Source organism: Cornus florida, unplaced genomic scaffold (genome assembly GCF_030987335.1).
Source record: "Cornus florida cultivar Cherokee Brave unplaced genomic scaffold, ASM3098733v1 CherokeeBrave_3.0.0_Hap2_Chr07, whole genome shotgun sequence".
In the NCBI taxonomy this organism is placed as follows: Eukaryota; Viridiplantae; Streptophyta; class Magnoliopsida; order Cornales; family Cornaceae; genus Cornus; species Cornus florida.
The window spans coordinates 4383614-4400110 of record NW_026775577.1 but is presented as its reverse complement, the minus strand read 5'-3'; the positions used below and the strand labels follow the sequence as shown (position 1 = coordinate 4400110).

Here is a 16497-nt window from a genome sequence, read left to right as displayed (position 1 = left end):
ATCTTTTGGTGACTTTTTGACTTTTTGAATTGTGTGTTCATCCGGTAAAAATAAAAATAAATTTAAAATTTAAATGCTCAGTCATGGGCTACGAAGCACGGACACGAATATAAAATACGGGTATGACAACACGATACGGATACGATGACACGATAAATTTCATCAAAAAAATAGGACACAGACACGGCGGGAATACGCCTATAAAATTATATATATATATATATATAATTATATATTCAAAATATAATTAATAGAATCTTGTACAGATAAATAAAATAACAACAAAGAACAGAATCAATTTCAATAATTTCATTTCTATTATAAGAAAAATATAAACAAGACAAAACAGAAAATAAATGAAAAATAAAGTTGATCCAAATTCCAAACGAAGATGTGCAGAAGAGACATAGTTATAATGAACTAAATATGTATATGAATAAACATATATACTTTCAGTCTTTCACAAAATCTTATTCATGTAACTTATATATATATATATATATATATATCTTGTTCATGTAGAGAGATAATTGAAGAAGATAAGAGACTGAGAGAGGAATGAGAGAAAATAAATTTTGTCTCACAGAAGTGTCGGATCGCGTGTCCGAGCTCGGACACACGTGTCCAATAAAAAATAATATTTGGACACTTCACAGAAGTGTCGGACACGTGTCCAAGCCTCGAACACGGGTGTCGGTGTCCGAAAAGTGTCCGACATTGATACGGGACCTCTGGGAGGAGTGTCCGTGCTTCATAGGTCATGGGTTTGTTTATTTATTTATTATTATTATTATTATTAGAATAATTATACAATTATTTGGCGACTAAAATCACCACTGTTCCATAACTCAATTTTAAAAGAGAAATGGATAATATTTTCCGTTTGGGGCATATTTGGTAACTGTTAGAATTCTAAGTTACATAAAAAAAATTTTAATAGATGTTTTTCTCACACTACGAATGTACTCCTATTCTCATATTTTGCACACGCTCCCGTTTTATGTGACTTAGTTAAAAATATAAATAAATGATAAAAATATATAGGTTAACATAATATGATATCTGATTAAAATATATGTTCAAATTTGAAAAATATGTATATATATATATATATATGTTTTCATGCTCTCACGTTCCGCACATGCTTTTGTTTTATGTGACTTAGTTAAAAACATAAATAAATGATAAAAACATGTTGGTTATCATATCTGTTTCAAAAATATGTTCAAATTTGAGAAAAAAAAATGTTTTCAATTTTCGTTTTTACTGTGTTTGTGGTTTATATAAAGAAAGGCACATTGGCCTTGTATTATTAGAGATTAAAGTTTCACTCTTCAGAGGAGGGAAAAATAATATAGAACTTTTATTTAGTAGGAAAATGGGAAAAAAAATTGGAAATAGAAGGGGAAAAAAATTATTATTATTACTTATTTTATTTTTTGTTAAAAGAAAACAAAAGACAGAAAATAGAAGAAATAATAAACTTAATATTGTTTTATTTTAATGTAAAGGAGAAGAAAGTATACCAACACTGCAACACACGCACAATGGTTTATTTGGAAATGTATAAGTGATAAACAGCAAATTTCGAGTGCAGGACTAACTGAAGTATATTATAAGCCCAATGGGCCTACCCTCGATCCAGAAGAATCACTCCGCATATTGACAATTTGTATTCAATACGCTTGGGTCAGCCCATCCTGTCTAGTGGATTAGTAATCACCAAATTACCAATTATTGTCGGAACTATTGGACTTGAAGCTAGGCCCATCCTTTCCAGTAAGCTCATACTAATAAATTTGTTTTATATATATATATATATATATATATATATATATCCTTTTATCTTCATAATAAATATTGTTATAATTCATAATTTTTTTATTTAATTTTATAGTGTAAGAATATCAGTAAATCAAAATTTTATTTAATTTGAGTCATTGTTGAAAAGCCCGCTTTTAAAAGAGTAACGATGTGGAAGAGAAATGGACAGCATTTTTCGTTTAGGACATGTTTGATAACGTTTTTTTGTTGGCGAAATAGTTAAAAACATAAATAAATGACAAAAACATGTTGGCTAACATTTGTAATATTTTGCATAATATCATATTTGCCTATGAAATAGGTTCAAATCTGAAAATAAGGAAAATATGTTTTCACTTGTTTTTCTATTGTAGAGAGCGATCCTTTTAATAAATAAATAACAAATTTTTTTTTTTTTTTACAATATTCCAAAAACTTATTTAATTATTAAATTCCACTTATGTGCAACAAATTTAACCAATGCCCATTCTTTTTCATCTGTACAAAGTGTTTATTAATATCTCTTTTTTTAGTGACCACAAGCAGCTGAGCATGGGTCCAATTAAGATCCAAAGGAAAGGGAGTCCACCTGTTTTTAGGTGCTGGACCACCAACTTATTTAAAACTCTTTCTCTAAATACATTTCTATATTTTGCCTCCAACCAAAAATAATTAGAAATTAAAAGTTAAAGAGTAATAATAGAAGGACCAAAAAAAATCTCCAAATGAATACCGAACTTTCACGTGGTTGGCCCCATCAGCACCTCTTATTTCCATTGCTTTTGAGTTTCCAACCCTTCTTTCTCTCTCTAATTTTTTGTCCGTATATCTATATTACGTACCCTTCAATCTCTCTATTCTCTATCTTCCATTGACGCCATATCTCAATTCATAAAATCCTATTGTACCTGTAAATCTTTTCATCTATTCATTCTTTTTCTATTGTCTTGTTTCTTGACTTGTAAATTTTTCATAATTTTATTCTTTTTCTGTTGTCTTATGTTTTCGAAGAAGATCAAATTAATAAGCCACCATGACAAATTGACCCATTTTGATGAAGTTTAGAGATTAGGGTTTATATGTGGAAGACAGATGCAAGAGACCTCTTCAAGGAATATTGAAGAGAGATGATGATGGTTACAGGTCAAATTTGGGTATTTTAGGGAGAAATATGAGATGTGAAATAAAGGGATGGTGGCGGTGGTGGTGAGAAGAACAAAGAGACAGAGATGATACATTTATATTCACATAGGGAAAGAGATGGTAAATTAAGAGATTTCATCTACTTTTAGAATCCAGAGTGATTGCAGAGAGCCAGTGAAGAAGAGAAATACAGAACCCAAATCCGAGAAAGAGAAAACGAAGATAATTTGAGAGGGATAAAATATTTAGAGAGAGAATAAGTGAAGATAATCTGAGAACTTGTATAAAATAAAGATTAGAGTAAATATGGAAGACTTACTTGTCATTTGTTGAATAATTTTATATTTTTTGGAAAGCTGTTTAAGTGGATGACGTGACCAATACCATGTAAGATTCGGTGTAAATTCGGGATTAATGCTTTGGTGTCTCTATCATTATTCAAAGTTAAAATAAAGTAGACAAATGAAAAAAGTTGTCCATATTCTAAATTGTTGCTGTCATTTAACTTCATCTAATATCTATAGATTTACATGAAGTTTACGTGAACTTGTTCAGACCTAAGATTAATAAGTTTGTGAGCTTAGTCTTACGTCGTCGAGAAATTAAAGAAGACTTCCATCAAGTTTAACTTTAACATAGCTATCATTCGATTAATGAGGGTCGGTGAACATGATACATTGCTACATGTACCAATTTGAGTGGATGTGCAATTAAGGGTGGAAATCATGATTTTTTTTTTTTCATCAAAAAAGTGAAAATATTGATTTGAGTCATTGTTGAAAAGCCGAGTTGAAAAGAGGAACAATGTGGAAGAGAAATTAATACTAGCATTTTTCAATTTGAATCTTTTTGACCTGCTAAAATTATTTGAAAACACCCCCATTTCATAGTCCCCCACAAGCTGTTGGGTAATGGTCCAATCAACCTGTGTTCTTATGTGCTGGACCACCAACTTATTTTAAAACTTTTCTACATTTTGCCTCCCACAAAATATATATATATATATATATATATATATATATATATATATAATTAAAACAAAGTACTCAAATTAAAAAAATTATCCATAATGCTATCTAACTTTCTCTGTTACATAAAATGGTTAAGTTTTAAGATTTAAGCAGAGCGCCCATCATTAAACAAATGAAATCTCTAATGTATATGAATTTTAGTAATTTAGCTCGTTGAGATCTTTGAGACGAATTACTGAGATAAAAGTAGATGTAAATGAAAAAAATAAAACATTGATGTCACATTCCTAGGGGGGTACAAAAATGTCCCACTCCTATTTTTATAATAAGTCTCAACGTCCTTTAAATTTTAGATGATCATGATGATGAAACAACCAATAGAGACTAGGAGAGAAGGATTTCATGAATCACAAAATAAAATTTAGCCAAAAAAAAGTAAATTTAGCACCTCAACTACTGAAATGATGATTGACAAAATCAATATAAAAGAATTCAAATGAGTAGTGAGATGCAAAAAAAAAAAATAAGAAATTGAGCAAGAATAGGAACAGGTGCGATGTCAACATATGGTATTAATAGTTGACCTAACCTAGTCTGTAGGGGTCCAACATGATCACCATTCATGAATTATGATTGAAATTCTTAGACTCTGGCCCACTAAAAAGATAGCCAGGTTGGCATGTTCGTTGAGAAATGGCCCAACTCTGGTTCGATATCCATCGATATCATTCGGTGAATAAATGAGACTGTGTCCAACTTTTTAAGTAAGTGCATCTCTATTCAATATATTTAAATGGTTTGAAAACATATAAAGTTAAATACGTTAGAGAAAAAAAATGACACGCAATAAGAAATATTTGCGAGTGAATTTATACAGCCGACCTCATTCACATGAAATTAAGTTAAGAATGATGATGATAAAATTAAAAATAATGATGATAAATTTAGGTGTGATCGTGCTATTGATCTTGCCGATGATTTCAACCTTATTTTTCAATGTATAATGTAAACAAAAGTAATCAATATTGACTAATTCTTTGTTTTAAAATGAGAAAAGTAAAAAATGTTGGGTAATCAAAAAAAAAAAAAAAAAAAAAAAAATGTGTTAGATTAAAAAATTGAAGGTTGCCTGTCATGAATGGGGTGATTTAACAGTAACAATGTAGACAAAAGGAAGGTGGTTGAGGGATCGTGCATAGCATTAATGAAATGAGGTTGAAAGATATCTACAAATAATGGTTTACTCCCTCATCTACTAGTTAGAATGTCGCAGCCCATGAAAACGGCAGGCTTTTAATTATGTTGTGCTGGTGGAGTCCCTTTTGATGTAAATAATATCTGTACTTTGTATTTTGTGTTTAATACCAATGGACCCCACTTTCATCCAACTCTATCCTGTCCATCCTTTCCATCTTGAGAGGCCTCTCTCACAATTTACGTCTCTAATGTACTCAAAATTATATTGTTCAATGACAAGTCCTAGTATGCAATGATCTTCCCTCTCATTTATACTCATCATCGGTCCCACATATATCTTAAATCACATAGGAGGGCCCTGGCGTTACCCTAAAATTATTTCATTCTCAGGAGTTTAAAACGAAAAATAAACATTTTGCATGTATTGGGATGATTGCGTACACATATGATTGCGTACATTTGATATTAAAAAATTTGAGTAATTGAATCATTACACAACACCCGTGAGAAGTTTATGGCGTGTGTTTGGTGTGCAGAATTAAAATGGAATGTAAGTGAAAATGGATCATTCTAGTATTTGGTTAGAAAGGACATTTCATTTCATTCATACACAAACACAACATTAATCTCTATAGAAGGTAAAACACATAAAACTTGTAATAAAGTTATTAAAAATGAATTTAAAAAGTGAAATACAGACTACACAGTAGACAATACGGTGGGCAAAAGAAAAAAAGGATTATTAATTTATTACCTATAAATTGTGTTAATGGTCCATATTTACCACTTAATGGAGTCAAAATCTCATAATTTCAAAAAAATGAAATTACAAAAATGCTGACAAAACATTGTTCATTTGTCAAAAGGTATCACTTTTAGGTACATAAATACCATTTTTTGTGCACTCAAATACCACTTTTTGTCATTAGGTACAACTTTTTGTGCTGCACAAAAAGTGGTATATATGTGTACAAAAAGTGGTACCTATAGGCATAAAACTATACTTCTATGCCCAAAACAAAAATAGTATATGCGTGCACAAAAAGTAATATTTATGTGCCTAAAAGTGATACCTTTTAATAAATGAAAAATGTTTTTTTTTTGTCCACATCTTGATCAATTTTATTTTTTTAAAACTACGAGACTTTGACTCTATTAAATGATAAATATGAGTTATTATTTATAAGTAATAATTTCCCAAAAAAAAAAAAGAAAAAAATCCACATATAATTAATGTAATTCACCTATTCATAGGGGAGTGCACCGGGTCAATATTAATAGGTATTTGAAGCATCACAGTGCAGCAACTTTGGAGAAAAAAAATAATTACATGGTACAAGTGATAGTGTCATTACACTATTTATCATTATCCTAAAGTCACTCCATCAATCATTAAATCAAAATCTTAATAACTTGTCGAATAGACCTAATCCAACATTGTTTCCTAACAAGATGAAATTTTACATAGTTTTGATATATATATAATTACCACGTGGCATTTAACATTAATGACTGAGCTACATTATCTACAAGGTCTGTTAGACTCCGACGAGGACAAGTGCTTCCAAGACTGAAAAATCCTAAAGTTTCAATCATTTACTTTTAAGTCCAAAGATTTTGCTTTAATTTCCGGGAAAATAAAATTTAGGTCCCAAGATACCAAAAGTTGAGATGCCAAAGACGCTTTAAGGCACTTTTAATTGATAGATTCAGAAAATTGTCCATCAAGCATCAGCATCAACTCTACTTAGTCCATTGACTTGGATTTGTACAGCTAATAACCTCAAAACACAGATCAATAATTTATCAATTTATGGTGAAGTGTTCCATATGAATACATGAATTAAATCAATCAAATCAGATTCATTTCTGATTATTCAATCAGATGTGCACCAACACCAGTGGCATCTCCAAATATTCCAGACACATACGTAGAATTTGGATTTCCTCTAATCCTGTGTCACGCCCTATATCACATAACTATAATACAACAGCCACATATTATAATTATTGCATAAGTTATGTAAACACACAAAACGTGATACTGAAACACCACAGCAAATCATCGGAGTTCATATATATATATATATATATATACACACATTATTATTAAAAGTACAAAGGGTGTCAATAATTTTAAATAAATAATAAAATAAATTATTAATTAAAAGTTACCAATTAAAATAAATCATATTATAATCTAACAAGGTACCAATTAAAACAAATCTTATCATACTTGGAATTATTCATGACTAAAATAACTAAAACAAGTTACCAATTAAATAATCTTAAAAGTTACCAATTAAAATAAATCTTATTATCCTCGAGATTTTTCATAACTAAAACAATTAAAACAAGTTACCAATTAAAATAGAATAGGTAATTGTTTAAACTAATATGTCAGTTGCTTAAACGTCCAAAAATAAATAATAAAATAGGTAATTATTTAACTTGATCCGGTAAGTTAGATACGATTATGATTTTTTTTCTTTAATTTGATTGGTAACAAAAATGGTTGACCTTTAAAATTTAGTTTGATTTATTTTTTATTATTTCAAAAGTATCATGAAAGTGTTATTTTTTTCTTTTCTGTATTTTACCTTGCTCCTTTTCTCTTTGTAATTGGTGTTCAGATTTTTCTCCCAGGCAATCATACTTTATCGGGTAAGTTCATTAGGATTATGTTTTTCTTCCTTAGTTTTTATTTTTATTTTCTCATAAGCACCATGAAAGTATTTTATTATTTATTTTTTGTTTAATGTTTGATTGGTGACAACAACGGTTGATCTTGTAAATTAATTTAGTTTGCATTGTGATTTATTTTTTCAAAAGTATTATGAAGGTATTTTATATTTTTACATAACTTGAATCTTTTGATTTTTTATTTCTCTTATTTTCAATTCATTTTTTCTATTTTATTTCTAGAGTTGTTATTGTTTTGCTTCTAGACTTTGCAGTTAAAGAAGAATCTAGTGAGAGAAGAATCAAAAATTGTAAGTGCAAAGTTATGATTTTTAATTAAGTTTTTGCCACGTTTTCTAGTCCATACAAAGTTGTGATTTCTGTTATGAATTTTTTCAATTCATTTTCTCTGTTTTCAATTTTTTTTAAATAATTGATTAGCAACATTTTCTCTATTATGAGATTTTTTCACTAATTGATTAGAAACCTGGTAAATTGAATTTTATCTTTAAAATTTTATTTTCTCTAATCTCTTTTCAATCTGGTTTTGGTAATTAATTAGCAACTTGATAAATTTGGTTTCTTTTCTGCAAGTACAATTAATGTTGTCCACGCATATAAAAACTATTTTATTTGTGCTTGATTAATGTTTTTTTTTTTTTTTTTTTTTTTTTTTTTGGATCATAATTAATTTTTCACATATTAATTTTATCAACACATGGAAAAACTATATTATTTCTTTTTGATTATTGTTTTGTTTTGAATCACTTCTAATTTTCTGCATTATTTCTATTGATTATTGTTTATTTTTGTTTCAGATCACAATTATTTTATTATTAATTTTACTTTATTATTATTTATAAAATTTATTAATAAAAAAGTAATAATAAAACTAAACTCTTATAAATATATATTTATAATGATTTTATAAAAATTAAATATCAACTATTTAAAATAAGTTACTAATTAATTCTTTATATAATAAATTTTTTTATTATAAATTAACTTTTAAATTTTGATCACGTGCAAGTTTATTAATCTATATATATATACACACACACACACACATAGTCTATATATTATATAGAGAGAGAGGGAGGGGAGATGAAAGAATGAGAAGGTTGTATTGTATGTGGGAGTCACTTTTGTGGTCCACCTTATGTTACTCTTTTTGTTCATTAGATTGGTAGATTGGTGGACTTAGGTAAATATAATAACTCCATCACGTTAAAAAAAAGGTCACAAGACAGACGTGACCGGCACCCCCAATCAAAAGGCCAATGATAGAACCATTTATGGTCCATAACTTTTCTAGTTTCTTTCTCTACGAAACTAGAGATAATATTCCACCATGAAAATATAAGAATAAAAGTTTCTCAAAGGTACATACCAACCAACTTTGACCTTTCCTGGTTGTCTCTCTCCCCTTCTCTTGGAATCATCGTTTCAACTGTAATTTCTCCAGGTTTCTTAGTGATTGTCTCTTCCTTACAATCTCATCCCACTTTGTACTAGGCGATTTATACGATGACCTCCTACAGCAAAGTCCATGTTGATCAGTAAACGTTTGTTGAGAGCATTAATGTTTCCGTGAATTGAGATATACAGGTTTCATCAATGGAGGACAACAACAACATAGGAGATTCATGTTCGTATTGGTCATGACAATTTTAAGCTGACTGTGAAGCTACCTAACGCAACCCCTCCTCCTTCAACAGGGCTTGAAACAGACTGTGTAAAGAAACAAACACAGGCGGAGTTCGAGAAATTGCAGGAAGAGGCATTTTACTAATTGTGGCATGGACGGTATATATTTATTCTGAGTTATGGATAAAGAGAACAGAAAATCAAGAACAAGGAGGTTTCGGAGGTGGTTTAGGAGGAAGCACAAGAAAGCTGATCCATTTCAACTGAGTGAAGTTTCAGGTTAAACAATTAATCTTATACTTCGCTATTTTTCTTCATCTTTTTCCATGGCCTCCTGTTTTTGGTTTAATTATTCAGTTTTTAAATACTCTCTCTCAGATGAGGGTGAAGATGACGGTGATGACAGCATGGACGGTCATTTCTTTCCGTCCATGGAGATGGATCCATGCATTTTAACCAATGAACTAAGGTGTGGTTTTGGCAGGACTTTGTAAAAACAACTAGAAAATCAGAGCATTGTGTTATTTTCGGGTGTAACAATCATATCTGTGTTGTAGAGTATTTGTGGGTACTTGGAATGTCGCGGGAAGATCACCCATTGGGAGTTTGGCTGTAGATTTAGACGAGTGGCTTAATCTTAAAGATGCTGCTGACATTTATGTTCTTGGGTAAGCGAAATTGAGACAGTCAAAAGCTTCTAATATGTTATTTTAGATGAATTTAAGACTAAACAGAAAAAACTTTGCTCCTTGCAGATTTCAAGAGATTGTCCCTTTGAAGCCTATAAATGTCGTCGGAGCAGAAGATCCGACGGAGGCAACAAACTGGAACCAGCTTATTGGGAAAACTCTGAACAACAAATATGGGTGCCCTTGGTTAACACCCATGTTAAATCCAATCACAAGTGATGACTATCATTATGTAGGAGCTGCTGACCCTAAAAGAAGATTTAGTATGAGCAGCGGACCTGCTGCGACTCCAGCGAGAGGTAGGCCAAGCATTCAATACGAAGAGCCAAGTCGGAGCAGTGCGTACAAGCTCATGGCAAGTAAGAAGATGGTTGGAGTGTTCATAAGCGTGTGGATGAAGAGGGAATTGCTCAGGAGGTACAGCGTATCAAGTGTGAAAGTTTGTTCAGTGGCTTGTGGGATAATGGGTTATTTGGGAAACAAAGGTTCAGTTTCGGTTAGTATGTCTATTGAAGGAACTAGTTTTTGCTTCATTGCTGCCCACTTAGCTTCTGGTGAGAAGAAAGGCGATGAGGTGCGAAGAAATCACCAAGTTTCAGAGATTTTTAAGCGGACTTCTTTCCCTCGACACCCTCGAGATGGTTTTAATCCTCATCCCCTCACCATCCTAGGACATGAGTAAGTTGTCCTTTCATATTTATAATTTTATTTATATTGTGAACCAAAGAATTAAATTTCTGTTCTCTCTCTCTTTAATGGAGCCACTGAGAAAAGGGTACTTCAGGAAATTTAATTTACTCAATTAGGAAAGGAAAACTTGAGACCTAAATGAGATTGAATTAGTAACGGTGACCAGCCTCCTATAGTCCTACCTTGTGTGAGAGGAAGAGGAAATAATATTAGGCTTCGTCCTTGGTGGTAGAATTACTTTTCCATGGACCACATATTTATTGAATTATGTAGTAATCTATGTCAGCAAGTCTGACGACGAAACTCCATCTTTAACGATTGTACTTGATTTGTAGAACAGTCAGATATTCTGGTTCGGGGATCTCAACTATAGGTTATATTTGGAAGACAACTTAGCGAGGCAGCTGATAAAGCAGAAAAACTGGAAAGCACTGAAAGAGTTTGATCAGCTCCGAAAGGAACTAGAAGATGGTGGGGTATTCCAAGGCTGGAGAGAGGGAGACATAGAATTTGCACCGACCTACAAGTACTCTTCAACGAATTGCAATCGCTATTCGGGTGGTCTTCATAGCAGAACAGGAGAGAAACAAAGAACTCCAGCATGGTACAGATACACAACAATGATCTTTCATTTTTATACTCACAATTGTAGCCCAACTTCAAGCCAAGTTCTACATATATCTTTAGCATTTGAACTGGTCTTACGGCCTAAATGATCTATAATAGGTCATATGAGAATAGGCCTGGCCGAAGTTGAGAAGCTAGTAAAAATGATTCACACACACACACACACACACACACACATATCATATATTGTTGTTGATTTCTTTATAGCTTCATGAGGATAATGAATTTGATGAATATTTTTTATGGTGGAAGGTGTGACCGGATTCTGTGGTACGGAAAAGGAGTGAAGCAACTTTCCTATTTCCGTAGTGAGAGTAAGTTCTCCGATCATAGGCCTGTCTCTGCCCTTTTCGCCATACAAATTGAAGTCCTGAAGCCTACCAATCAAACAATTGTCGCACTCCAACCGATTGTTCCACTCCAACCGATTGTTCCTACCATAACTCCAAATCAAACTGTAAGATCTCTATGTATTCTATGTGTGCCTATGATACACTAATGATGTGGGACCTATCAAATAAGTTTAAATGAACAGTAAATGAATCCATTATATTGTGGCAGGAACAGGACAAGGTTGATGAAGAGACCACATCTACATTATTATCATTGATTGTAAAGGACAGAAAAGCATCGCCAAGGAACAAGCAACAAAAGTTAATCGAATAGACGATGATATCACTTGTATTGGTGCAGGCTAGATTTGTGGTATATATTTTTCGCAATCTTCTTCCTTTCTCTTCTCTATGTTTTCCACCCCTATACCATTTTTCCTTACAACTTAGTGACATATGTAGATTACAGTGGGAAAGTAAAGTTGGTAATAAAGCAAATGAAATTAACATTTTTTAATTGATAGTATGAAAAGTGCTACTTCAAGTGAAGTATAACATGGGTTCGAGCATGAGGATTCTATGAATTTCTGCTAACTGAATGACATATATGAAAACATTGGGATGCAAAAAAGGTTAATCCAAAACAACGCAAACTACTCTGTCTCACCTTTTGCAGAAGAGGTCATTCATATTGTTCAGCGAGAAGACAGCTTCACCTTCACTTCGTAAAGCCAATTGCAGCTGTTACGACATGAACAGAAGTTCCAAAAATCTGCAAAACTTAGGTTCTCATTTACTGTATGATTTGTGAAAATCGACATTTAAAATGCAGTGATCTCATGTACACTACTTACAAAATGTTGATTCCAATAGCTTGTCTGAAGAATTTCACCCACAATCTCCACAATTTTTAGATGACAACCAGGACACAGAAACACCTCGGCAACTCCTTACCAAGGGAACCACACCTCTTCTCAAATTCTGAACTCTGCTTATTTCAATCAAGGACACAATTATTCCTAATGTTAAAGCAATGTTACATGGAGTTAAAACTGTTTCACTAAATAATAGTTATTCAGCTTAATCTTTAGTCTTTACAGAAGCTGAAGAGAAATTGTAACTCATTAGAAGATAACGTATCCGCCCCAGAGAAAAATTCTGTCTTCCCTCTTAAGATGAAAAAGACTCATTTTTATTGCACCGGTTAATTGGTACTATCAATAAAATTAAAAGATAATGTGTCCACCCCAGAGAAAATTTCTTTCTTCCCTCTTTAGATGAAAAAGACTTATTTGTATTGTGCCGGTCCAGTGGCCATTTAATTGTTACTATCAAATGCATTTTTCAAGTGTTCAAGTCCTGCAAACAAAAATAAAATTAAAAGATAACGTGTCCACCCCCGAGAAAATTTCTTTCTTCCCTCTTTAGATGAAAAAGACTTATTTGTATTGTGCTGGTCCAGTGGCCATTTAATTGGTACTATCGAAGCATTTTTCAGTGTTCAAGTCCTGCAAACAAAGATAAAATCAAAAGATAACGTGTCTACCCCCGAGAAAATTTCTTTCTTCCCTCTTTAGATGAAAAAAACACTTATTTGTATTGTGCTGGTCCAGTGGTCATTTAATTGGCACTATCAATTGCATTTTTTTAAGTGTTCAAGTCCTGCAAGTCTATGCTTTATTTCATGACTTCCTCCACCATGAACATCTTCCTTTCAAGATAAATTAAGTCCGGGAGGAGCTGCAGGAGTTTCAGACAATCTAGACCTTTCAGGTTACTTTTAAAGGATAATGATGAGAAATAAGGGTTGAAATATATGATTGTTGTTAATGAAAAGTGTGAGACATGACAGACTAGTATAAGTTAAGTTAATTGCTTGCATGCTTGAGTAACTGGCATTTATGATAGAATAATACATTACGAATTTAAGAACAATAATGCACCAACTCCCAAAAGAGTAGCAGCATGATATCGGATTATTAGGGCAGAATTGTATTCAAATTTGGATGCAATTGAATAGTGCAGTGGCTACAGTAGACAGGTAAAATTGAATCCAAATATAGATATATATATATATATATATTCATGATTTAAACCGATCTCGTCAAAGTGCAGTGTCAGTCTTCTTGATATCTAGTATGTATATCCAATTATATACATGAAGACGATGAAAAGGAGAGAATGGAAAAGAAACCATGATCCAGAGTAGACAACACCAGCTTTGCTTTAGTGTTGAGGCGTTGAGCTAGAACATTTAATAAATAAAATCATGTTTGTAATGAAGACAAGAAAATACAGAAGATGTCTAGCAAAGTAAATGATTTTCCCTATTTGGTGCTTCAAGAAATCGTATTAATTGATTAACCAAAAAAATAAATGAAAAAACATGTACCGTGAAACTCTTTTGCTCTATCCAATTGTAGTTTCATATACAGTAAGGTCAAAAAGGAGGAGATATAAATCGAAATGAAAGCAATATGTATGAAGTACAAAAACACTAATTCAAACACAAATGCCTATTAAATTGTGAAGAAATTCAATGAAATTCACTACCAAACTTTGAAGAAATTTCAATCGAAAGAGCTCTTGAATTATGAAGACATTTGAGAAATAATCATATGATTTTGACAGAACATAACCTCTAGGGTTTGAATAGAAGCTTCATTCTTAGCCAATTCAACTTCGTAGCCTTATAGCTCTTGCTCAGTAGTTTCTTTGAGTCTCTTGGCGTCTTCGAGTTCAACATTCGCTGCATCTATTTCAGATCAAAGTTCTTCGATTTGATTCTTGAGAACGACTATTCTGTCTCTGCACACGCAAAAGCACAAATTCAGATTCATTTATCAGGCTAATAAAAGCTCTGTTTGGATACAGAGAAACAGTAAGAAAAAGAATTTTAAAATTTAGGGAAAAATTTTTTGAACGTTCAACTGATCCAAGCAAACAGATAATTAGGAGGAGTATTTTATCCCAGCAACCAAATGAAAAACGATGAACGTTATGCTGGCTGATTTCTCGGTGGAGAAATCGCGAATTAGGGTTTGCAGTTGCTTCTGTAGATCACTTCCCGCCATTGTTTTAGAATTCGGTTTCCCGCTGTACTATATAAAGGATTGAACAGTGGACTGATGAAGTTCGTTTTGTTTGGATGAAATATATATATATATATATATTGTTTTATTGGTGTTTGATTGTTGTAAATATTTTAAAATAAATAAATATTAAAATTAAATAAAAATAATTCACTTTATACATCTTGTTGGATGAATTCAATTTCAACTTAAACCTTTTCAAATATCAAAAAAATAAAAACAGAAAAATATTTTACCCAAAAAAATATTTTAGGTCGAAAGCCTTAGCATTTGACTTAAACCTTTCCAAATATCAAAATATTTTAGGTCGAAAGCCTTAGCATTTGACCATTTTGTCTTCTTTGACATCCAACAGCAATGAAGCATTTGTTTTAAATTTATGGCGGTCATCACCACCGCAAATGTGATTTTACACCTGGAGTTCTGAGGTGGAATTGGATTAGTGCTGGACTCCACTTTAAATAATACAATAAGTATTCGTGTTAAAAGTATAATTTACTCAAAATAAAAGAATAACCAAGTTAAAAGTATTTGTGTTGAAATTTCTTGATTTTTCATAACGACTATTACTGTAGATATTTTTTGATCCAAAAATATTAAACTAATTTTTTTTTTTATTTCAAGATATTTATTTAGCACTTCCAAACGTAAATTTAAAAGATTTGAAATTACATAAAATTCAGTATAAATCTAGCTAGTGGGATGACAAGGGCAATATGTAAATTGGCGTTGTGGTGGAGGATCCTACGTAATGAAACCAAATTGTTACCCATATCTCTTGACATGACACCACAGCTCATACTTGTCAACATCAGCTGGGCCCATTTTAGTGGGCTAGTGGGCTAACACTAACGGGCTTGTATTAGTGCAGCGCACACAATCTGTTGGCAACTGTGCTTATATTACTATGGGGCATAAAGGTGCTTCTTGGTGGATTGTCCAAATTGTTTGAGATCTGCTCTTCTAAGCGACAGAAGTCCTGTTTCTTATTCTGTATTTTTTGCTCTTTCCCCGTTTATTCAAGAATTTAGGTATGTGCCCGATTATACAAGGATCGGAAAAAAATTATGGAACAAACTTGGTGCACGAGATATACACAGATTTACTTCCGAACACAAGAACCGGAAATATTGTTTCTAGTTTTAAGCAAATGGCTATCGATTTCGAAAATTATTGGATAGTTTGGGATAATAAGTCCCTGCTAATTACGAGATGTCATACCATGGTTTTCAGTGGCAATTGCGGTGTAACGAATTCTAGTAAATATTGTTGTAAATCGGTCAAATCGGCCGATTTATGGAAGTATGTAATAATATTAGACCCTTAAAAAAGAATTATGAACTGGTCGATATGGGAACCATGTGTCATACAACATTTTGAATAAAGCTGACACACTTAGTTGTATAACATTCTGTAATAGGACGAAATCACATAATAATTTCACTTGTTCTTCTTTGTCTCTGTTGCATGTTTTAGAGCAAAGAAAGGGTACCTAGAAGCAATATATGTGTTTACATATTCAATAAATTCTATATAGATATGTAAAATTTTGTGTACTTCCTGCTGTCATCTTAAAAATAAAGAAATTTTCGTAATATAATTGTGCTTAATATTTAAGTCACAC

At 31.9% G+C, this 16497-nt stretch overlaps 1 protein-coding gene across 2 annotated transcripts; it reads left to right on the top strand.

Annotated features, from left to right (window-relative positions):
• The first annotated feature begins 9112 nt into the window (after positions 1 to 9112).
• On the top strand, positions 9113 to 12298 carry LOC132315844 (type IV inositol polyphosphate 5-phosphatase 6-like). Of its 2 annotated transcripts, none has more exons than XM_059814262.1 (7): positions 9113 to 9722; positions 9822 to 9912; positions 10001 to 10111; positions 10199 to 10810; positions 11163 to 11426; positions 11702 to 11906; positions 12017 to 12298. In XM_059814262.1, exons 1-7 carry the CDS (start codon positions 9623 to 9625, stop codon positions 12113 to 12115), a joined length of 1482 nt encoding a protein of 493 aa, XP_059670245.1. In that variant the 5' UTR covers positions 9113 to 9622; the 3' UTR covers positions 12116 to 12298. The 2 variants fall into 2 exon arrangements, with proteins under 2 accessions (XP_059670245.1, XP_059670244.1); XM_059814261.1 differs by having other exon boundaries at positions 9114 to 9722; positions 12011 to 12298.
• The last annotated feature ends 4199 nt before the right edge of the window (positions 12299 to 16497 follow it).